The sequence below is a fragment of the Coccinella septempunctata genome, chromosome X (genome assembly GCF_907165205.1).
Source record: "Coccinella septempunctata chromosome X, icCocSept1.1, whole genome shotgun sequence".
In the NCBI taxonomy this organism is placed as follows: domain Eukaryota; kingdom Metazoa; phylum Arthropoda; class Insecta; order Coleoptera; family Coccinellidae; genus Coccinella; species Coccinella septempunctata.
In genome coordinates this window covers 6,634,888-6,660,852 of record NC_058198.1, presented here as the reverse complement: position 1 = coordinate 6,660,852, position 25,965 = coordinate 6,634,888, and the positions used below count along the sequence as shown (strand labels likewise).

Sequence of the window (25,965 nt, the reverse complement as noted above, 5' to 3'; positions counted from 1 at the left end):
TTCTTCCATTTGCAGTTCTATGCAAGCAATCTCTAGAATATCTTCATCATCATCTTGTTTTTTTCGAAAAAGGGAATAATCCAATCAAGAGTAAAAAATCCCTTGCAACTGATGGGATTTTGCGTGAAAGTGAAAACATTCGGTCTTCGCCAACAAAGACGAAAAAAAATTTCAAATTACAGTTCGATGTCTTGGAAGAATGACTTGCGGTTCAACGGATAGATGATCAAGCTAATTTCATATTTTTCCATGAACTTCAGATGTATCCCCCGTAGTTTTATATATTATACCGTCTCGTCTCGAGATATTAAAATGAAAGCGAGTTAAGGTATTATAAATTTACCCTAATGGTTATACTCCAATAACCTCAGCATTAGCCATCATCATCATCAATTTTACGGTAGGTAATTTAATAAGAGGAAGAACAATTCTAACTCACCAACATTCTACTCCATTGTAGAGATCCTGTCTTCAATAACACTTATTTTCGATGAAAATAAAGGGTTTCTCACTATTCGATCAAGGAACTCATATAAAACAGGTTGAAGGTTTGCCTACTCACAACCAAACACATATGAGATCACCCAGTATTGAATGAAGTACTGTTCAGTTCACCAAAAAATCAATCAATGGAATAAAATTATTTCTACAGTATGAAAGTTGAAATTGACTGTATTTGCTATACTCAAAAGCGCATTTTCTCCGTGAATATTTTTTCTGTAAGTGACTTCTGTGTCTGAATAAGGGGTAGTAGAAAACAGGACTGAGGTTATTACACATTATAAAAGTTTTACATCCTGGTTACTAGGATTTTTTTAGGTAAACGATTGTATTGTTGAAAGTATTTTCTCGAAAGCCTATACAATTTTCATGTAATAACCACAACATTTGATTCTACGGGATATAATTCCTTTCACTTTATGAGAATCATTGCCTTCATGTCTCCTGTTGGCGCTGAAATCCAAAAGGTGTTCAATACGAATAAAACTCATAGTCTATACTTAAACTTATATTTAATTGAAATAATTGCAGTAGAAAAATAAATAAGAATAAATAGATTTGGCAGTATAACAATAAGGTATTTAAATAATAAATTAAAATGTCACTCAGGGATATAAAAGACGAATTGATACACGAATAGCGTAAAAATTCATCGGTAAAAAAATTGAGGAGATTCCTTGAACTCGAATCATTCAAATCGGAAATGAAGCAACTCCATTCATCAGCAGAAAATGCATTTCCTTTATTGAATCAGTGTGTTAATCATTCAAAAGATATTCCCTTTGGACTCTGGTTAATCACGCGCTGAAAGAAGCCCCAAAAACCCCTTACCCAACCATATGAATTCAAAAACAACAAATCACATTTCCATGGAAACGGGGAAATAACAGAAAAATTCCAAACCACAAGAAACGCATGCGTATGCCGAAGCTTACTAACACAACTGAGATGCACGCGCAGTGCAGTGAGCAGATAGACATATATTTGTCTTATACGCATGTCCTTACAGATCATTCACGATTTCCACTGGGTTAACATGCCTGCAGTTCCTTTTTTATTAAATTTCGAGGAAGAAGATACAAAAAAACTCATAAAAGAAATATCCTCAATTTTCGAAACACATTGTACGTTTTGGTACATGGAGTTTATAATACATTCAATCCCAGTTGGCGTTCAGAGCGAGTTCGTATGCCTTTTCGAAGGGAAACGGTGGAGCATCCTTGACTGATCTGGTTGTCCTGTAGGGGAATCCCCTCCTGGATCTGTTGTCGTCTGTGCAGATCATACCATACACCCGGATTCCTGGAACGCTCGCGTAGGTGGGCTGGTCGTGGGACATTGGACCCTCTGTAATGAAAATTGATGCATAAAGCTGATAATGTTGGTAATTGTCACGACTGAAGGTTTCATGGTTAATTCACGTTTTTTTTTATTGCTTGGTGGTGGTCTTCGAATTGTGCTTGTTAAATTAATTCAATTTTATCATAATAGATCCCTTATACCTTATTTCAGCCCCTAATCTTTGGATACCAATGTCTGGGAATAAAGAGACTTTCAGAATGCCACGTAAGGTGGCTTATTTTTCCAAGTAGATACTACCATCGTCCAATCGATGTTTCCTTCAGAATTCAATAAAAAATAAAAGAAAATTGATGGGTTGTTCATCAATTTTCTTTGGTGTGGCAATAATTAGGCATCTGTTCTGAGGAATTTCATCATCTATTGTCTCTTACCAAGGAACAATCAACAAGTAGGAGAGAATACTTAAAATTATCATTTCCTGATTAACGTTTATGCTGTTCATGACGCCTAAGCCACCCACATGTAGCGGTACCATTTCACAATTCACTGTACAATAATATTTGATAGGAGAGTAATAGCATCTTGTCAGTTGTGAAGGTGATTTTTTTGTATTAATACCACACACTTCCCAGGTCTTATAATCTAATGTTTGCCATTGGGCCAGAATTTCATTACTGTTAAATGAAGTAAAGCACTCATTTTTTACTCATTGGTATACAGTGACTCTGTAGGTCGGCAGAACGACGATACGTTTTTGAATTTCATCTTGAAAGTTGTCCCTTTGGAAACAAAAATCGACGAGTACGAGAGAGAAGTTATAACTTCTTGAGAGCATCTGGAATTTTTAATACCCAGAGGTTCTTTTCATATCTCATGAAAGCATATATTCCCACGGTATATGTAACTGGTACATGCAACCATCAAGTCAAAGATTCTGCATCAAAATGGCAATATTCTGGGGAACATACCTAATTACGTTGTGGCACATGTTGAGATGAAAATTGCAATGCGGTAATGCAGCGCTGTGCGAACGGAATTCAGAATGATATGAATCTTGAACCGTTTGTTGTACAGTAAGCAACTATACGGGGTGAATCTCCCACTAGCACATAAATTTCATCAGAAGATTTCTCTCGCGTAATAACACCGTTTTCATTCGCACTTTTTCTATTTAGTCCTCTGGGAAAAAGATATCAATCGACTCTCATAAAATCGTAGTTCTTCGCCCTTAAAATGGCATACATGAACTATTTTGTCTGGATGATCTCCAATTCTTAACAAGTTGATTTTCTTACCTAATATTCTTGTTTCAGGGCATCTGCAGATGACCAGATAATGAGATTTGCCAGTTCTTATGTTCTGGAGAGCAAGAAGGGACCAATCTTTGGGTGATCTACATATTCTCATTTCGGAAATTGGCTCGCATGTTTTCACCAGAGTGAGAGCCTGCAAGAAAATTATCTTTAATCACACAACATCACATGAAACTTTTATTTTCAAACCATGAAACAACTGAGAACTCTGCCTGTACCAAGGGTGAAATATACGAAACAGAATTCAAATCAACATCTACTTGCTCCGGTCAAACCACGAAAAATATACAGTGTGTCAATTTGAAAAGGTTCTAATCAATTTTTATCAACCCTGTGATCTTGAGGACAGCAAGCCCTAAAATATTAAATGGGAAGAAGGTTGAGTGACACAATAGACCTTAAGATCACAGTGGAATGTAACCCCTCACCAAACTATAACTATGAATTCCCCTGTCTGAAACACAGTTTGTCTGTTTCAATGTGATACTACCAAGAAAAAAATTATTTCTAATATAGAGGTATTTGGTGTTGTCTTTAGATCAATCTGAGATCACTCTGCTCATTCTTTCAGATCGAGTCAACCTCCTAGATTGCATCTCGGCCATTTTCATCCATGGTTGCTTGCAATTCTGTCTCAAAACCACTTTTTTGCTTCCTCACCTGTTATTAATTGCCAAGTATTCAAGGGTCATTTACATACGTATTTCCGTTCGATTCTCCCTAGCCGAGCATCGCAAATCAGGAAGATTAAACAATTATCAATAATTAATACAATTATTCGCATCCTAACTTAACAACCCAACCATGCCATATCCTATTGTATACATTTTGTTGGATAATATGAGACGAATGCATGAACAAGATTGCAATTAAAGATCTCCTCTGCGAGAGTTGGTAACATTGTTGGATTCCAAGGTTGGAATTGATGTATGGGTGCGTGTTTATGCCCCTTACTTATACCATGATATACATAGTTGGTTAAGATGTGTATTGACTGTTATTAATTTTCAATGCGTTGCCACCATGCCTGTTCATAGTTGTCATGGCTGGGGAGTTGGAATCTTCTGGTAACGACTTTTTAATGGAAATGCCGATGTCATATCAACAAGGATAAATCAATTCCATTTTCAAATGTAGGTAAAACAATGTATTATAATTCAAATGTCCTAACTAACGAAGGGAATGAACGGAGAGTCCACGTATGTTCAATAATTTAATGAATTGCCAATTGAGAATAGATTTGGTCAACTCAACATAACAATTCTAGTTTCGCTGATAGAAAGTTAACCTTATAATGTTCTAGGCTGTTGTTATATTCAATTTTATCCCTGATTACTTTTTCAATCATTTTTCTAGAGAATTTCAAAATATTGGTCATATTTTCAGCTCAACAGCATCCAAGAATGTATTCATTCAGTTCAACTTGATTCTATGAAGAGGTTTAATGAATAAATAGTTTCTCTTCAAAACTACTCCAGTTTTGACGCTCTTGGTATACGATTTTCCTATGTTTTCATATACCACTCGATTTTTTCACCAGTTTGAAAGTTTCAAAGAACCATTAAAAAAAATCCTTTCGTTCTTCCAGGAGGTAACTGGAAAAACAATCGAGTGGTATATAAAAACATGAGAAAATCGTATACCAAGACTGTTGACACTGGACAAGTGTATATGAGGACGTGGACACTCTGCATTCCATAAGAACTGAACTGTGGTGAATTTTTTCCCATCGACATCCATGAAATTATGTAAAAGGATCCTCTTGCCCATGAATCAGGAACAAAAACGCAAAGTGTGTCGAAGTGATTGGTTTCTCGCCAATTCCAATTCATCAATTATTACTGTGGTGTGCATCAGTAGAAAGTTCAATTAAGTAATACCGCTTCACGTTAAATCTTATGCATACCTTCATATTCATAAATCTATATAGGTTCAGATCCGGATGAAGCCGAGAGAGACTGAGATTGTTCTGTTATTTGAATATTCCCTTGCTTCATAATGCGAATTATCACCAGAACAAGAATTATCATCAGGAAACTTGTTAATGGTGAGAAACTTCATCCCACGTTATAGCTTCTGATAGGCAGAATTGTTTTTGCATTTAAATGAGATTCTTACAACAATAACGCTTATTTTGTTAAATATTCACTTCCAGTGTGAAAAAAATTCACCCGTAATTGCTTCAAGGTTTACTGTTGGACGAAAAACAATATTCTTCAAGATGTTCATTGTGATCGAGTATTCTTTATGCAGTGTGAGCCAGAATGAGACTGACAACTTAATATACGTATTAACATTTCTTAAATCATTCTTATGTAAAAATTTTCTAATGATATACAGGTTGAGTCTTCGACTTGTACTTATATTTCAACAGAAGAAGCCATTACATACCATAGAAATGCCAGAAAATCGAAGAACTCAGCTCTTGAAACTAAGTTGAATGCTCACTAATAAATATTTGACCATTTTGGAAAATAAAAATATCCATTTTTTATATTTTCCAGTATAATTCGCCTTTTTGAGTAATTTGATATTCGAAAATGTTGAATATCTTTGAAATTCGAAAAATTGGATACTTTGGTTGAATCCAACTCGTTTTAAAAAATCCACACAGATGTGTGGTGTCAAAGCTTTAGCTTGTAATTCTGAAGGGAGTTTGGTTCTTTCAGGGGTGGCATACACCTCTATGAAAATTTAAAATGGCCAAATTGGACTGCAAGCTTCAAAAGAGGTAAATTTTCCATTGAAGATTATGATCGATCGGGAAGGCCAGTTTCTGTGTCAGTCTCCGAAAATATCGATGCAGTTCATGACATCATTTTATCAGAACTTTGGCTAAAACGGATATCTGAAACACTGAATATTTCATACATTTCTACGATCCAGAAAGAAAGCAACAATCGATGAAATGGCAACACTCTGGTTCTCCAAGACCTAAGAAGTTTCGTGTCCAAAAATCTACTGAAAAAGTTCTTGCTTCAGTTTTTTGGGATTGCCATGGAGTAATCATGATTGATTTTTTGGATATGGGTAGAACAATAACCGGAGATTACTATTCGACATTACTGACCACTCTACGGGAAAAAATTTAAGAGAAAAGACGCGGAAAGCTATCCATAGGTGTTTTGTTTTTGCAGGACAACGCCCCTGCACACAAATCTCATATTGCCATTCAAAAAATTCGTGATTTAGGGTTTGAATTACTAGAACACCCCCCTTATTCACCAGATTTGGCTCCATCCGACTATCATCTCTTTCCTTAACTGAAAAAACGTTTGAAAGATCGTAAATTTTCTTCCAACGAGGAGGTTATTAAAGCTGTGGAGGTCTGGTTTGCAGAGCAAGAAGAAACATTTTTTTTAAAGGTCTAGAGACGTTGCAGGTTCGCTGTAATAAACGTATCCAATTAAGTGGAGAATATGTTGAGTAATAAAATATTTTGGCATTGAAATTTTGTTTGGTTCTATAGTAGGCTAAGAATTTTTCAATATATCCTCGTATGTATCTAATTTGTTGGCCATACAATAAATTCGGATAATTACCATATATTATGTGCTTGATCAACTAACTACCAGTACTTTTTCATCACAGGAGTATTATAGCAATGTTTTGCACAAGTTACAGCCTGAAACGAAGTATAGGCAAGAAGTCACCAAACGGGACAAAACTGGGATGAAACTGTATTCCGCAATTACTTGCAGATTCATCTGTTGCTATTTGCCAACGACCCCAATCGAGCAAGCCTAGTAAGGAAATGCGAGATGACCTATACGATAACTATTCTCAGAACAAACATCTAGTGGGTTGCTCAAGGGGTCACCGAAGGACCAAAAGTGCATTACGTCGTGCCTAAATTACATGCAAAGATAAATATAAGGCGTTTCTGCCGAAGTCAGGCCTTCAGCCTGCGGTGTGTAATTACCATGAAGCAGTAAATATTTGTGTTGAAAATTCTCCACAGCTAACAAAGTCATCAAGCGTGCTCTTATGCTCAGTATATCCGACCTATCGGGCAACAAAAATGTGCAAGACGGTATTCTTGGGTGTATATGTAGATGGTTTCCAGTTCAGCTTGACCTGCACCATTTTTTCTATGTTACCTACCGCTTTTGAGTCCACAAAATGAAATGATGTGTATGTACGCTCATTTTCACCCTTTGGTAGTCCTGGTGCTATCATTTCAATCGGTTTACTGTCTTAATAAGTTAGATTAACAATTCACTTGAGCTTTAGCATTGCATAGGCAAGAAAAAATGGACCCTTGTGAATAAAAGCGCATCCTAAGCCTCAGCTCTAATCTGCTAAGGTTTTTTATTCGAGGCTTCTTTGTAATTGGGCATTTCGCAGATGACTCTACACACTCAAACTGCTTAAGTGCATTCTGGAATTCGACGTATTTAACACTCCAATCGACAAAACGAACGAGAGAGTAGTTTATTCCAAATTGATGTACAAAGGTCTGTATGGAAAATTATAGGTTCAAATGCTGGTGAATAATAACTTAACTGTTAACATAATTACTTCCACATTTTTAGAAGAATTCTAGGTTGGCTTTACCGGATTCAGCTTTCATTTTATCCAGATGGCGCTTTTATGCAGATGTGATTATATAATGAACTCGAAGATGGAAGTAAACAGACCCTGTATATGTTGCCATCATGAAAATACATAAAACGTACACGTAGGTATGAATTTTAATTGAACGATTCATCCTTTATATCCAGCATTTAGCAGCATTACCTTATCGATCAGATACCCAATCTTGAGATGTAATTACGGCTCACAGGATAATTGTCCTCTCTCAGAATTTACTTGGCCATTATTCTGTTAACTTATCAAACAGAGAGCGCGATATTCAATCCTGGTGCGATTCAACAAATGATCGTTGAATGGAAGAGATTAGAAGTATTGATTCAGAAACAGTAGTTCGTTCTTCTAAGTTGCCGATAAAAATCATGGAGGGTGTGAGATTGGAGAGGAATTTGAAGCGTTTTCAGTTAGAAGGACCAACATTTTGAGAACGCTACCAATTTCACAATTCCGAAATCTCGATATATTTCAACACCCAAATTTTCATTTATACCACTAGCTATTCGACCTGAGTCCATGCAGTAAAGAAGTACAATACAACGAAATATTTTATTCAACTTTGGTAAGAAATATATCTTCATTCATCAAGAATATAAGAAACCAAAAAGCTGGCTGCATGTTTAAAGTCGTAAGTTGAAAAAATCCCAACCATCTCAACGCATTCTCGATGAATTTAATAAGAAATTCATTCCTGAAGTGCTAGGGAATGCAAGGCGAGAATTTGAACATAATTTTTCACTACAAAGAATTTTTCACATATTGCCTTATTTTCAAGGGGTTTCTCATGAAATTAGAAATCAAATTAAAGTTGGGGTTGCTGTGCAGAGGGGTGAAAAGATATGTCGTTCAATATATCGTGAAAACAGGATTTTTCATGCAATAATTGAAATGCAATTACATGAATGAATACAAAATATTATCATCGTAATAATTTAATACTCCAAAATCACTCACTCAACTGATACTTTTCTGTAAGTAAATGAATTCCCAAGGCCCATAGAATTTACGAATTGCGAGATGCAGTTCTGTTGGTATGAAGGAAATCTTCGAACCTTCTTGAACAGAGCAGCTTTTCCCTCAACAATTTCTAATGGTTCAAACAAGTTTCGGTAGAGATTTTATGGAGGATATTTCCCATTTCATTCAACAAAAAGTTTGGCTTTTAATGACTCACCTTCGATTTTCTCTCCACCATAAGCTCGGTTGTATGAAGATCGTCAGCATTCAAGGATGCTGAACATGGATCCCTGTACCTTGAAGGACATGCACATAAGGGCTGAGTCCAGTTGAGCCGAATATATACAGCATTGCACACCTGCATGGAAAAGAACAATCAATATTACATTTATCTCTATGAGCTCTTTATCTTTGTAAGTCAACGTTGATAGATGACCATAATGACCTATTGTTTTCAGTCTAGCACATTAGCACATATAAGCTAGATAATTATATTTATAGATTAATCCTTCAGTGGTATATATGACGTCTGGAAGTATGTATATTTATAACTGCTTGAAATGAACCTCTGTAGGTCGATAATTTCTTTGAATAATGTATATGAAGTATAAAACCATGTATTTCATACTCAGATTGAAGCAATTTTTCGGATTGTCACATTCCCCATACTAAAAACTTGATAGGGTACCAACATAAAAGATGGAAACGAAAAGGTTCTGAAGGATTTTGAAAAAATCAAATATATGAGTAGTTATAAGGGGTTCTGTGTTTTTGTTCTGCAACCTGTATAATCTGAACTGGGCTCTGGGAAATTGAAATGAATATTTTAAAGAAGAGACTATACTTTTTTTTTTATGATTAACAGTTTCTGTTTCCAAGAAAGATTTGAGAGAAATCTGCTTGTATGAAGATACGGATTCGAAGCATGTGTACTGTATAGCTATAAAAAGTAGGTACTGTTTACCAAGAGATATGTAGCGGTGTTAGAAGGAGACCATGTCGTTTCAGGAATTTAATGCATTATTAAAATCCATTAGGAAGAAATATCGAGGAATTAATTCCGAATAGCCAATCTTTTACCAGCACTATTAGAAGTACAGTTCCAGATCATTAACTGGTGGTATAATAAACCGTTTATTCGGTTTATTGAATCATTGCGTGCGTTTAAAAATCCAATCGCTCTGCTGAAATAATAAAACGAAAGTGAAATTTTCATAGTGGTTTCATTTCTTGTTCAGTCACGATGCACAGCAGTTGGCGATGAAGAAAAAGGGTTTCTAGGTTGAAAAATGACGTATGCTGAGGATTGTTGATTATTCGCACTCGAATGTTTTATCGTTAATAAGGTGTTTAATGTAATCCGTTATCGATAACTGCGAGGAATCTGCAAGACCTGATTTACGTCAATTTCACACCATTCTCATGAAACAGCCAGGATTTATTTATGGTAAGCTGAAGACGCTTGGTTTCCACCCAGAAAATTTTCAATTATGTTCGCATCTGGCGTTATATATCTGTGACTTAGGAAAACGTCCGATGATGGGTTATCAAACCATCGATCATAATTGTAAATAACGGTTGTGTTACTTGTAGGGACATCTTCAGCGGATTTAGAACGTTTTTTCAAATTTTAAAGGTGATTTTTGATGTTCTCCATTGAGGTAATTGGAGTATTGGACTAGAAAGGAAGTTTCTTGCTCATTTATATGAGTTTGAAGAAGAAGTTGCAGTCTGTTTCAAAATTTCCCCAGTTTAGAAATAGAACTGAACACTGACTTGTTCGAAGTAACGACTCCTCTCGTTCTTTCATCAATAAATGTCAGTCCACCTCAACAAACGATCCTTCTTCAAAACCATCAAGTCCTTGTTTGGAACGGCCAAGCCGAATGTTCATTTTCTTCCTGGTACCTCTTTTGGACCGAACGGCAACTCTGGAAGATGGCAACAATCTCTACTCCGTAATGAGATACCATCCGAAGAGAGATGTGCATGTTGAAGACGCTTCTGCCAGGGTTGAGACAAATAGACAGATCACGTTTCTGTGGATTCTAGTGAATAAGATTCACGTACAAGAATAGTTATTTGTTGGCTTTGGTTTCACGACGAAGAAGGTCGTGTATACTGTTTCGACGCGAACCAGGCTTCGAAATCCACAATAAGTCACGATATACCATGGAAAAATGACCAGAGGTATGGAAGATGTCTGTGTTTCAACACTTCGAATTCTAAATCGCACCACAGATGACGGAAAACAAGCATTGGTGTCGCATGGACATGGAAAACGTCCTGCGGAAAAATTATGGGACTGCCAGGATACGCCACTGAGTAGTTCGTATTCTCTGACGTCCCTAAAGGGCCGATTGACGTGTTTCGAAAAAGAAATGGTGAAAATAGGAGAAAAACGGTGTCATTTATTCGAATCAGTAGGAAATATAACTTTTGTATTGAAGTTTTGAAAACGATATCGCAAAGATGGAGGCCTTCAGCAGTGATACACTGATGTAGCCTGGATTTTTCGGTTATTCACTGCTTAAGTTGTGGCAGAGTGTGTGGACGATTACATAAAAAACTTCCCTTTTTCCTTTCGTGGAAAAATTCAGTAATGACTGAAGTATGTTGAGATAATAACCATGCTTATGAAATGAATAGTTTTTACTTTATCACCCTCGTAAAACACCTGAGGAAGAACTATTAACCAGAGCATTTTCGAAGCGAGCTCCAACATCCAGATACATATTATTTCAAATTCAATTAGCAGGCATAAAACTGATTTGCCACAAGTACCTGGTAATGGTTTTGTCAAATAGCGTACGTCTAATTATGGCGCATATAGGAAACGATTTCGAAGCTCAGTTATGGCCAATAATAGCTAGATCTCTAATCTTTAATGATCAAAAGCCACGTACACTATCTATTCAGCGATGAGTGCGCTCCAACTCATTTCCTGAGTGTCGTGGAATAACTCTATTTTCGTTTTATTGCGCGGAAACCACTAACTGATCCCTCATTAAAAAATCTAAATTGGAATATCATTACTGTCCGTACCTGGGACGAATCAAACGGAAAGGAAAACCTTATCGATCCACTGACCGGGAAAAGTATCTATTATCATTTTCAGAACGCATCATTAGCGATCGTCCCTGAATATGATTGTGTAAAAAGCGCACGCTTAACCTCCGCACGCCTACTCCAATACGCTTCCTGTGAAACCTGCGCACAACGGTTCATTAGAGCAGGATATTGCTCTCTTAAAATGATCTGCTCACCTGTTGGATAGCACATTCTGGCAGTAAATAGATGTGTTGATTATGTGGATAGTAATGGTATTTGGTGGGCTTCACTAAAGCTGCACTCGCACCAGCCGGTAAAGGTAGGAGATTCTGAAAAAGAGATCAAACATTATATTATGTATGTGCAGCATGATTTCGATAAGAAAAACTTCTCATTATTGAGTCCCAAACACCTTTATTAACGATAGTGTAACTCAACAACAAAAAAGGAAGGTTGGAGGATGAAGCCCTTGTAAATTCCTCATGGCACAAAAAGGATGAGAGGTGTTTGAAGTGTTCTAGTAAATTCGCGGTATATCTAGAGCCATGTAGCCATATTTTGCTCCTATTGCCACACTATTGTCTACTGGTATTCGCAAGATCCCGATAAATAAACGGTACCTTATTCTCAGAACTCTCGGTGAATACATTCTCATCCCGTTATACTACGTGATCGATATTAAAAACATCTTTAGCAATATTCGATATTTTTTTAATGGATGACTTTCAAATGTTCCTGCATTGTTGTGAGAAAAATGAACGCTTCGCATTGAAATCAACTGCAGTAACTGAAATTTTGCACCCGTTCCTATCTCGTATGAGAAATTAAGAGCGTGTTACAGCCTACAGCGCTGGCTGGTTCAATTCCCTCGTTCTGTAAGATAATTATCAAGAAATCAGTTATGGTATGGTAATCAGTATTGTGGGATGCTAACATGTTACCCATAAACATATTCGCAGTTTTTTTAGCTCTGGGGACAAAACATGCGCCTATGTTTTAGTGGGTAAATAGGAGATTTGAATCGGGCTTGCTCCAGAATCCCAATGAGGCCATTCTTAATTATGCAAATGTTAAAATGCTAACAAGCACCATCTAATTATCAACTTTGCATGCTGCATAGAAGAAAGAATAAAAATCGAGTGAAGGTAAAACGTATGCACTTAAGCTCGTGTTATCCAGAAAAAATATGGAATGTGCGTTCTAGTTTGCCATAATAGAGGCCACCAATCTGACTGATGAGTAAAAGTCACCCCTTAAGCTTCAGAATGACACGGATGTATATCCGAGATCAATATAATCATCTTTTTTCATTTTGAATGAAACACCAAAGGAATTAATGCTGATTCTCATAACTTAAGAATCCTTCTTCAATAGTTTAGAAAATTCCATTTCTTCAACGCCTTATTCCCCAAAAATTAGAGAGAATCTTCATAAGATTTCCATTGCAAATTCAATTGAATCGATTCCCGTATTTTCCGAGGAAAATTTCTTGGAATCTGCCTGGACAATGAATAATAATGATAATAATAATTAGTCCTGAATTTTCCTTCAATGAATCAATCCGTAAATTTATTATTCTGCGAAATATCTGTAAAATTGGAAAATTAAAAAAATTTTTTTTATTGCATTTCCAATAACACTTTCCACATAAAGATAATGGGTAATACATGAATGAGAAGTGGAAGAAAATCATCGTAAAAATATTACAATCATATTGTAAGAGCTTATACGCCCAATAATATAAGAAGTTAAAATGTTTTCTCACAACTGGTGCTTAGAATGGAGAATTCAAATTAGTCTTTCAAGGGATAATGATCTTAAAAACTTCATTCCACATCATAAATGGGAAAAACGAAATATTACAATACAATGAACCCGCGTAAGAATCTAATATATATTCATAAACCACTTCATCTCGAAGAAATCTAGGAAATTTATGCTACGCTGTGCCTTCTAGATCAACTGATAGGATGACCTCAGATCCGAGAACCAGCATTTCTGCACAACCATACCCCACTTTAATGTTATAATCGAATTGAAACAATTAATTTCTTATTCCTCCATCTTTCAATCGTTTTTCATTCGGTATCGCTCCAACGGATCTTCCATTAGGATTTTCTAAAAATCGATTGTTACACTGGGGTATCATTGAGGTCATCCATAGATTATAACTGTCCGAGTATCTAAGGAGGTAACAAGAAGAAGATTTAAATTTCATGTCATCTGTATTGGCGATGATTCATTCTAATCAATCAATTTTTTCTGGATCCAAATAGGTGTTGCAAAATGGCGAATGCGCCGTAAAAATTATTGTTTGCTGGTCTCCCATAGCATTCTGGAGTACTGGCGTTGAATTCTTCCTTTCGAAGGAACTAATCATCTAAAAACTGCATGGAAGATCATGGAAAAGACTTAACATTGAATAGGTTCTGCCTCATAGAATGAAAAGTTGATATAACAAGAAAAATTGTAGAGTTTGTAGATTTTAAAGGCGGTTGCATTGCACTGAGACCTTAAGATTCATTGAACTGCTCTTTGTCTATAGCTAGCCATCAAGTTCAGGTATTCCTTCTTGAAATTGTACCCCATAAAACGACCAAGGGCATGTGCTTTTGTGAAGACTTCACTAGAGGAGGGTGTGAGAGTATTGGACTGGTTTCAGTTTATCCCCTACCTTAATGTTTAAGGGGTAAATATGGATCAAAAAACGCCCAAGAAGTCTACCCTCCTTTCAGAATTTCTAGTTCTTGATAAATTTATATTGAGTGCCTATAACCTTCACAAATGGGGTCATTTTGCCAGGAAATTTTCAGTCCACATTTTGGTTTCTGAAGTGAGATTTTTGAGGGTCTTAGTGGACACTTGTATGGTCCAATGGAGTATCCGTTTGTTCCTATCCTTTAGATGATCGGATTTTGGTCTTTATGCACGTAGTATGAGTGGCTTCGATGTAACAACTCCTCATTCGCATTGTGGTCTGATGGATGGTTTTGTGGGACAATTCTTGTGTGAACTACGGTCGTCATCATTTCGGGCATTACTTTGCTGCATTCCTCCATACTTCACGGTTTACTTTCTGCCGCGTTTGGTTCGTCTCTTACACGTTTTTGTGTAGGACGTGTCCAATTCAACTAGGTAACAACCGGAAAACATAATAATAAGCAATTTGCGAGTTTTTTGCCTTTCTTGCCTCTCGCTACTGATACGCTATAATTCAGGATTTATTGGTCGCAAGTAGTTCGAGTCGGGTACCGTTAGATGTCAGCTTAATGAAGTGGGGTAATTGAAAGAATTCACACGTATAAATAGTTGAATGACGAGGGGAAAGTGATCCAAACGCCGAAAATGAAGCAACGGACCTGGTGGACAAATTGAAATTGGATGGCGGTTTTTTGGGTATGGGATCTGGCTTGAGACCATTCTGCGTAGTCATCGGTTTTTTCTCTCATTATACAAATATTCTCAGAGAGTTTGTTCGTTAGTCATCAAGGAGGAAGCAAAAATTAATGAACTCTGTTCCAGCAATATAATTTTGAAGGGATTGTTGCCAGTGAATTCACATTTTGATAGGCACCCTTCTGAAGGGTGAAAATAAAATATTTTGCAATTTTCACACGATGGTCCATTAATCTTCGAAATGTTCAAACTTTTACTACCTAAGTGCCCAAATCAAACATAACAAATTGATGTAAATCATCCTTGAACTTTTGTAACAAAATAATCTCCACATGATTGATTTTCTAAAGTTAAGTACCTTGCATTTCAACACCCCTTTTCTCAAAAATAGTTCTGTTAGATATCATTGTATCCAAAAACTAAACTATATTACATTTCTCATAAGAACCGTGCAGGGAATAATGCTTTTCCTATAAATATGAGTGAATTTATCTGTGGATTCAGCGTTTTGGCCGATGAAAGATGGTTCTTAAAAGCATCTCATGATTTATCTAGCGTAATAGATGACATCTGATCCAACATAAATATCAGGTAGTTAATCTGGATAACTTAATTATACCTAGAAAATCCAGATAGAGTACATTCTAAAACACTGTGATTAAACGGGTGATTAATTTCTTATTCCTTCAACTCTCGATTGAGATATTCCATTATAAATGGTCCGCGGTTGTTTGTGGAATAATATTCTAGTTGCGTATTTGAGGGAATATTTGAAACTCATGAGATAATTGTGATTTATACGAGGTCTGTAGTAATCTAACTCCATTCTTATCGGGGAACACGTCCACGGTGAAATGAATGTCTTTATAAAAATAGCGTATCGTGTATCAGATTATGGCATAATGACTCCCGTTGCTGAAGGCACGTACTGTACATATCATGATCGTACTGGAATTTCGGCGGTACTGTTCCTGAAAAAACATCGATATCATATACGAGATTTTACGAACCTGTGCTGAATTTTGCCGAGCAATAATAAAAAGAAATTCCTAGTGAAACATACTAAGTGACACACAAAGCAGAACACCCAGTATTGATGAACTTATATTTCAACCCTTTTTTGTATACATATGTCTAAGGGATAGGTTAGTAATCGATCAAAATTCGGCAAAAATTAACAATTGGATCTCCACGATGTTTCACCATTCAGAAACACCTTATTCGAATTCCCCTTGAGGTATCTCATCCCTTGTACCTAGTGCTACACTGTGTCTCAGACATGTTCTATAGGTGAAAAATAGGGAGATCTAGGTGGCCAAGACAACAAATCGATTGTCCCTCAATAACAATGACTGCAGATGGAAATGTGGTACATATTCTGAAAGAGCAACTCTTCTAGTACTAAATCTGAAAATTTTGTGGAGCTCAATGCAGCCTTCGGTCTTGACGATCATTTTTGATTCCATCTTTTTGGAAATTTTTCGATAGTCACCTTTCGAGTGGATTATCTCTCAATAACAATAACCTTAGATGGAAAAGTGATACATATTCTGAAAGAGCAACTCTTCTAGTAATAAATATGAAAATTTTGTGGAGCTGGGGTAAACTGGGGAGGATATGAAGCGAGCCAAAACTTGTAATTGAAATCTTGAAGTGGGTTCGTTATTCTTACACGTTCTCTACCCCCAGCATTTCATGAAACGCCTTCTTGATGAGTAGATATTAACTCACAAAACCCTCTATAGATATAGTTGAAGAACTGTTGGTTTATTATCCTGAATTGAAATATATATCCCTAGAAATTCTGTTGTCCATGTCACAACTTGAAAACTTGGGTTATCTGGAATATTTCGGAGCATGTATGTGAATTTCTGATTGATTGCTTCATTTTAAAATGAATTAAAAAACACCCTTAAAAGGTATTTTGTTACGTGAATACTTCAATTTCAAGATGTTTTTCTATTTTGAGAGGTAGGATGTCCTTACTGTTTCCTATCTTTCCAGGCACTAAAAATCCTCTTTTAGTTTAAAAATCATACTTTCGAAAGTTTTGACGCCCGTGAAATGATGCTTCAAATAACTCTTTCATCACATGAGTGTAGCTCAGGTAGTTTTTCACGAATTTTACACATATTGAGTCCAATAATTACCGAATTTCAAAATTATGAATGAGTGGATGAACTTATTTCTCCCTTGGTCGAACAATGGTGGCTACTCCCGATACCAATTTTCGTGGACACCCTGTAAAATCGCATGCAAATTGTATCGTAAGGAATTCCTAACTCTCCGGGCTTTCCGGCGGAAATGACAACGGAGTCCGGGCAACCTTCAACAGTATATTTTCCGCATCTTAACGGTTCTCCATATAATCAGAAACAAACGGCTTCTGTCACTGACCAACAACATCCCGAATGATTAAAAAGTTGCAAATTACGTACATCATCCACAATGATACCCAAGAATCCCCGATGTACAGTTCGAGTAATTGAAGTACAGGATGAGCAATGAAATCGAAAGGGATTCAAGCTAATTTTAATCGGAAGATGAATAACACCATTTAAAAACATATCGTCGGTTTCTTGCCAAAACAAGATTAATCCATTTTTCACATATCGCTACGATGAGATGATTTTTATACGTCAAAAAATCATTTAATCCAAAATTTGTTAATTGTTCAGTTGGGTAGGGTGAAATTTTCCTTGTGGAATTGTCAACTTGATATCCAGAAATCGAGAAAAGCTAAACGTCTAGGAAAAACACTGAATGGTCAATTATTCTCAGAGGGGAGCCACCTATGAACGTTTTTTTGAAAAAATACTTCGATAACGATATTCTCATCAGGTCCTTCGAAAGGGACGTCCAAGAGAATACCTCTTCGACACTGAGATTCAGCCAAAACCCCTTCTATTAAGAATAAGAAGAGAGTTTGACAATGTTTCACGTCTCAACTGGGCATCATTGTATAGTATATTATGTTATGGCTCAAGTTTTCCCAATACAGTCAAGGTAGTTTGTTTAATGAGTATGGGATGATTCAAAAAGATTGGATATTCTATTGAAAATGAAAGAAGGCACATGACACATACAGAAAATTTGAAGAACAATCCATGAAATTAAAGGAAAATGCCATGGAAACAAAAAAGAACTAAAAAAAATGCAGAGAGAATTGAAAGGAAAAATATAAGAGCAACTGAAGAAAGGGCAGAGAGTCCAAATCGAGGAGAATTAGATTTTACCAAACATTATATTCTAAAATTACGAGAAAAACTGGATGCTTAAAAAAATAAAATAAAGAGGACTGTTGTAAAACAAATTAGATGAAGTGCGGAACGAAGAAACAATAAATTAAGGGGACCATAACAAAAAGAGAGATATAGAAGTAATGGAACAGAAAATGGAAGAATACAATCCAAAAAGTTAGGGAAAAAGTGGAACAATATTTCCAGTTCAGCCATGTGATGGATAAAAGCCTCACATCCCTGTTAAGTGTAAAGGAATGTCCCCACTATGAGGAACGCCTTGGAAAAACACTAAATGGTCAATTTTTCTCAGAGGGGAGCCACCTATGAACGTTTTTTTGAAAAAACATTTCAATAACGATATTTTCATCAGGTCCTCACATTTCTTCGAATGAGATGTCCAAGAGAATACCTCTTCAACACTAAGATTCCGAAAAACCCCTTCTATTAATAATAAGACGCAAGTTTGCTAATGTTTCACGTCTCAACTGAACATCTTTGTATAGAATATTATGTTATGGCTCAAGTTTTTCCAATATAGTCAAGGTAGTTTGTTTAATGGGTATGGGATGATTCAAAAAGATTGGTTATTCTATTAAAAATGAAAGAAGGCACATGACACATACAGAACAATCCATGAAATTGAAGGAAAATGCTATGGAAACAAAAAAGAAATATGAGAATATGTAGAGAGAATCGAAAGAAAAATAGAAAAAATACAAGAGCAATTGCAGTTGCTTCTTCATGAAGAAAGGGCAGAGAGTCCAAATCGAGAAGAATTAGATTTTACCGAACATAATATTCTAAAATTACGAGAACAACTGGATGCTTAGATGAATAAAATAAAGAGGAATGTTGTAAAACAAATTAGATAAAGTGTGGAACGAAGAAACAATAAATTAAGAGGACAATAACAAAAAGAAAGACACAAAAGTAATGGAAACAATACAGTGAACAGAAAATGGAAGAATACCATCCAAAAAATTAGGGAAAGAGTGGAACAATACTTCCAGTTCAGCCATGTGATGGATAAAAGTGCCATTTCGACTTCTTCACATCCCTGTTAAGTGTAAAGCTCGGTGTAAAGGAATGTCCCCACTATGAGGAAGAGATTTTCAGTGCGGATAGATGGAAAAATCGGAACAATGCGTATAGAAACGAGCATGATGAAATATTCACCATTATTCTTGCATTCTCTAGGCTCTGTGCGAATATAAGACCGCTTCTCGTTCCATGGGAAAAGGGTCCGCCAGTGCAACGGGATCGATTTCCATGCGCCAGAATCGTATTTAGAAGTATAGAAAAAAACGGGATGGCATGTCATTGGGAACTCTCACAAAGCGGTGCCTAATCAAGTGGACAATGGACCAAGTTAAAGGTGGTATGAGCGAGGAATAGCGACCACAATCTGCTCTCCAAAGGCGATCAAGCAAATTGAAAAAGGAAGAACGGAGATTCGAGCGGCCCTAACGAGATTCGCTAGACTAACTCTGTGGAATAGTTGATCAATCAGGTATAGTAACGCATTTTGACGTTTTAAAATTGCCTGGATGGACTCTCGGCTGCGTCCAACGCACCATGAACAGGCATCGTGCAGTTCCTCCGACCACAATTTTTTTTCTGGGTCATTCTTGTGACGGACCGAATCGAATGGGAATACAACTTATTCTTCTTCTTCACCGATCCATTTCTTCACAGACGCAGGACAATATCTGAAGGTACATAGTCCACACATTACTTCACCATCACCAAAAAAACATACAAACGTTATAGGTGACACTGCAATATGAAGTTTAACAATTATTTCTTGCATCTGTGAGAAAATTGGAGAAAAAGAGACCGAAGAAAACACCGACACAACAATTCCAAACAATAAAAGAAGGTAATATGAAAAACCATATGAAAAACACTGGACTAAACTGAAATTTTTTAAGGGAATCACCCTGAAGATTCTAATTTTTTGTCTGAGGAAGACGTCTGGTATGACCTTTGTTACAACATCATTTGTTTGGGAATGGAAAAAGTGACTTCTGAAAAATAACCCAGAAGCATGTTCTACATCAATTTTCCACCATTATTCCTTGGACTTCAGATGCAGGGAGATAATAATTTTCAGGAAAAATTATTTCAGGTATCAGGTAAATTGATATAAATGTGCGCTTCTTACAACTTATACAAGATGACACCTTCACTTTTCGAAGACACAAGAAAAACTTGATATTAGAAAGATGGAGTGCTTATCAGAAATGTAAAAAAATGAGGAAAGCAAACTGAAAGACACAAGACCAAAATATGAAACGTTTTAAACGACTAATTAAATAATTTGAAAATGCCCACTCATAAGTGTCATTACATTTCAAGTTCCATAGCTTACTTTGACGTTAATCAAAAAACGAGCAATCTCTGAATTTCCCTTCGAAAAATCCTCATCTGTCCTCTCTTCTTATTTTTTGTTCTCATAAACGTGATAATTATGCTTCCTTGAAGAGTGAAAAAACATCATCTGCTATGTACAGCTAGGATTCAATGACTGAGAAGTATTTCATTCTTCTCCTTTGTACTGCCTTCAGCAGAAGGTAGGATTTGAATACCCAATTGATTATTGAGCACCATGGACAAATAGACTCCAAATGACAAGTTCGAGTATGCTGTTGTTCACATCAAAATCGTTAGACGGGAATTTGTTCCACGGTAATTATTATGTGGGTTGATTGAAAGTTCATTTGTATGTACAAACGTCCTGTTAGACAGATGTTCCAATCAAGATGTCCCGTTGCATTTGCATCAAAACTACGAAATCCTTCGCTCTTATAACACTCTATCGAAGACATTCAATATACGGGAAGTGAGTTCAATTTGTCTCCAATAGGAATTGCATCGTTACATTAAGTTGTTATGATTTTCTATCTAGGATAACGCTATCACTAAGGACGAATATTTTACGTATTTCTTTTTCACACTAATGTTCAAGTCTATTCCTCATTCAACTGGATTAATGTTTTCTTTACTCAGTCACTAGTTAAACTGCACCTATCTTGTAATAGGCAATACATATTTTAAGTTTCATGAGTGTAGCTTCAACAATTTTCCCAATTTACTATCCTCACAATGCCAAGAGCTATAAGTATTGTTGTGGGATAGTTTGAGATTTTTGTAGCAAATTTCATCGATAAATTGTCCAGTTATCTTCGAGGAAACACATGAATAGCGAACTAGGAGGTAGTTTCCACAAGATTCAGAGGAAAAATCTAGTGACATCCAAAAGAATTATGGATACAAAAGTAGACAGTCATATTTCCGGATATGTTATAGCTAGACTCGTGAAATTCGAAATATTTATTGCCAATATTTGATATCATACCCTTCAATATCTAGTGTTAAGGTGACATCAACTTGAGGCATATTGATTATTATTTTGGTATATGTTTGCCATATTTTCTGTACGATTTTTCAGCGAAGGAAAAATCTATTGAAATAAAAGGAAAATAGTTGCCCAAAAATTACATCTGCAGAATTGTTTGCTTTTAAGAGATGAATATTTATATCGACTTCAATCGATTTCTTTCAGTTGCTCTCAATGAAATTGAATACAATTCGATAATATAATAATTGCTCGTCCAATAGATGAAGGAAATGAATTCAACGAGTTAGGGAAAAACTGGAATAGCCGTTGCGACTGGTAATGAAGTTTCAATTCACTTTATTACGGTGAAGTGCTTCTCATTTTACACAGGTCAACCTCAGTAAATTAATCTTCTGATTAACAATTAGTAGGCATTCCTCAAATGAAAAACAACAGAAATTGGTGGAAAATTTGGAAGTTGCACTTTATATGGGTGAACAATTTCGTATCTGTGGAACGTGCACATGTACATCAATTTTTCTCAACAAACTCATCTGATGAGAACTTGAGGTTTATTAAACTCAATATAATACAATAACGTTGTTAGAAAATTTCTTTTAATTAAAGAATGTCGGAATCAATAACTGAGTACGCACAGGATAAACAATTTCGAAAAAAAATTGTGTTAAATTTACAAATTGTTTTTTCGTATAAAACCTATTAATTTTGATCAAATTCCTTGTCAGTTTGAAATGTCGAAATATTTCGAAGTCCTTTTTTGATTTGAGTTGAAAATTCATGTATTCGTTTCTAAATACTGAATTTGAAAAAAATTAAGCGTTATCAAAAATTTTCCCAGAAAATCTACTGATATCATAGAAAGTACTTGATACCTAAGAATTTTTTTTTCTGCGGAATTCACCACTATCTATTGATGATATACGAATTAACAATTATTTCAAAATATAACAAATATTCTTTCTCGAAAATTGACTGGTTTTCACCTCTAGAATCGAACAGATTTAGAAGGAAATTTTCATCCCCTTTTCTATGATTTGAAACTCATTTTCTCTAATCGGTATTAGGTGAAATATATTCTTCAATGTCAAAATTGACATTTTTCCATATTGATTGAAAGATATTTTGGGGGAGCATAAATTTTTCTTTGAACATTCATAAGTATTCACTAATTATCTGTATCATCAGGAAAAAAAATAAATACATATCGATCCAACGTTATAATTTATACACCTAAAAACTTTTTTCAAGTGAACCATACATTTTCAGGGATAAGTGAGTAAGAAAAAAGATCGAATTTTTCGTGGAAAATTCAAAGGAAAATCCTGCTGATTCAAATGCTGAATTTTTGACAGCTGAGTTTCATCAATGCAATAATTGACAAAACAAAATTTATTACACAAATTTTTTGAAATACTACAGGGGGAATCCACTTCCAAATATTTGTAATGAACTTCGTACGATGTGAACTTTTCAAAAAAGGAAATAACGATGCGGGCAAGTAAACTGCAGCTAATTGAATATTACGCATGGCAGACAATCTGAAGACAATATTCAAAATAATTGGTAGGAAACGTGTTCAACAATATATAATTAGAAGGCTATAAATTTATGCACCCTCGATTCAAAACCTTGACGAATAAACTCTGAAACTTGGTCCATTTCGAAAATATATCGAAGAAAAAAAATTATTAACTTATTGGATCTGAGACAAAATTGAAGGGGCTCAGTAAATCTTGTTCCCTTTCGTAAAAAAAAGTCCACGTCTTCGGTTAAAGATCTCAGGTCATCGTGCACAAATCGTGATCGAATTATGAAGAACAGCGACGTAGAATATTGTGAATACAGAATATTTACCTGGCTGATATTGGAAGCGATTTTCACATGCAGTTTTTCCCTCGATTTTTCCTTGGCTGCGTAGAAATCGTGAGGTTTCGGATTTTCCCTGGGTTCTAGGGTGGTTTCCGTCGTGTCAGTGGATTCGGAATACGGGGGTTCGGACGAGGTGAGGGTGGTTTCGGAAAACGTGACGGAGAAGGTAGGGGAAGTGTTGAATTTCGAAGAGGTCTGCGGTGAGAAGGTCGAAGGGAGGCTGGATGTGGTGTCCTGCGACAAGGACTTGGTCAAGGTCGAAAATTTCAGATTTTTCTGCTCGTATTTCGCGCTAGTCACGGGGGGTTGCGTTGTGTTCGACGCGGTGGTAGCGGTGGTGGACGTAGCGTTCGTGTCGTGGTCCTGGAGTCTACCCTTACGAAGCCAACGGTTCGTTTCGGGGTTGGAGACTGTCCAGGGGTTGTTGTCCAGTTTCACAGCCCCGCACACTGCGAAAGCGAGAATTAAATATATGGTGGCACGCATTTTCCTTGTTGTCGGTTAGATTTTCACGTAGTAATTTTCGCGGCATGCAATGTTACTATGGAACCACCCCGGTACCGCTTCTGGCGACTGCTAGACGAACTCTGGAGCTCTGCACTCTCTGTTCTGTCGCTGCGATCTCGCTGGACGTATTCTTTATGCTTCTTCGGTCTTTGTTTGGGAAGAGAGGTCGTCGATGGGTTCATACGTATAACCTACTTCCTTACCTTATTTTCATTATCTGATTTACTGTAACAATCTAATTTTTGTTATTTCACACAGATTGCAGTCCGAATGCAAATCGTCAGGAAGGAGGCTCTGAATGTGAAGAAGATTTAAGGATGAGGGATGCTAGGGGAGTGCGCCGAATTATATTGGGGGATAGCTGACCTATCAGAGTATATTTCATTGTGGGTATGATGAGGAATTTTTGTATTGGCGCCAAATTGTATTATTTAATCATTCACATTGTTAATTATTGATTGAAAAAATCCCCTAAGGCGAAATGTTTAAATCCATTATTCAGCTAAAAAAGTTGGCTACGAAGTTATGGCAATTCGAATTTTGTATTACGATATATAACAGTTTATTCACTTCAAACTTGTGAGTGTAGTGGCAAAAGATCTTTAAAGTAACGGACTCACTCAAGTGGATTCAAATTTCCATTTGAATATTCGTTTATTTGAGAAATTTACAGCGTTTTTTGGACTACAAGAAGAAGAAATAATCATACGAGGATGTATTGATATCCAGTTGGCCTAGAACAGTTCCATGAATAAAAAAATATTGCGTTACCAAAAATAATTCATTAGAAGTGTCAGTGTGAAGCTTGAGGTCAAAATAGTAAACCAGAGTTACGCAATTAATTGAGAGAAAGATGTCCACCGAAATTGTGAAAATCGAAAAATTGAAGTATCGAGCCATCATCAAATACCTGTATATAAAAGGGTTAAGAGGTGAGCAGATTTACGAAGATATGCTTGATACCCTTGGTGATCAATGTCCTTCGTATGCGACCGTGAAAAATTGGACTGCAAGCTTCAAAAAAGGAAAATTTTCCATTGGAGATGATGACCGATCAGGAAGGTCAGTTTCTGTGTCAGTCCCCGAAAATATCGATGCAGTTCATGACATGATTTTATCAGACTGTCGAATTAGGCTTGAATATTTCATACGAACACGTTCATCATATATTCCACTGCAATTTGGACATGAGAAAAATTGCTGCAAAATGGATCCTCAAATGTTTTAATGTTGACCAAAAAACGTGCAAGGGTAGAAGCATCGCGTTCGATCTCGATCTGTGCTCGATTTGAAAACGATGTAGAATCCTTAAACCGAATTTTTACTATGGATGCGACTTGGGTACATTTCTACGATCCAGAAACAATGCAACAATCCATGAAATGGCGACACTCTGGTTCTCCAAGACCTATAAGAAGTTTCGTGTCCAAAAATCTGCTGGAAAAGTTCTTCCTTCAGATTTTTGGGATTGCCATGGAGTAATCATGATTGTTTTTTTGGATAAGGGTAGAACAATAACCGGAGATTACTATTCGACTTAACTGACCACTCTACGAAAAAAAATTAAAGAGAAAAGACACGGAAAGCCATCCCAAGGTGTTTTGTTTTTGCAGGACAACGCCCCTGCACACAAATCTCATGTTGCCATGCAAAAAATTCATGATTTAGGGTTTGAATTATTAAAACACCCCCCTTATTCACCAGATTTGGCTCCATTCGACTGTCATCTCTGTCCTCAACTGAAAAAAAGTTCAAAAGGTCATAAATTTTCTTCCAACGAGGAGGTAATAAAAGCTGTGGAGGTCTGGTTTGCAGATCAAGAAGAAACATTTCCTTTGAAAAGTCTAGAGACGTTGCAGATTCGCTGTAATAAACG

At 36.2% G+C, this 25,965-nt stretch overlaps 1 protein-coding gene across 1 annotated transcript; it reads right to left on the bottom strand.

Annotated features, from left to right (window-relative positions):
* Window positions 1–996: 996 nt before the first annotated feature.
* LOC123321531 lies at window positions 997–24,204 on the bottom strand. Its single transcript, XM_044909186.1, has 5 exons — window positions 23,568–24,204; window positions 11,930–12,043; window positions 8,881–9,021; window positions 3,099–3,249; window positions 997–1,848 (listed from the first exon to the last, which is right to left on the bottom strand). The coding sequence occupies exons 1-5, from the start codon at window positions 24,066–24,068 to the stop codon at window positions 1,658–1,660; spliced, it is 1,098 nt and encodes a 365-aa protein (XP_044765121.1). The 5' UTR covers window positions 24,069–24,204; the 3' UTR covers window positions 997–1,657.
* Between the last annotated feature and the right edge of the window lie 1,761 nt (window positions 24,205–25,965).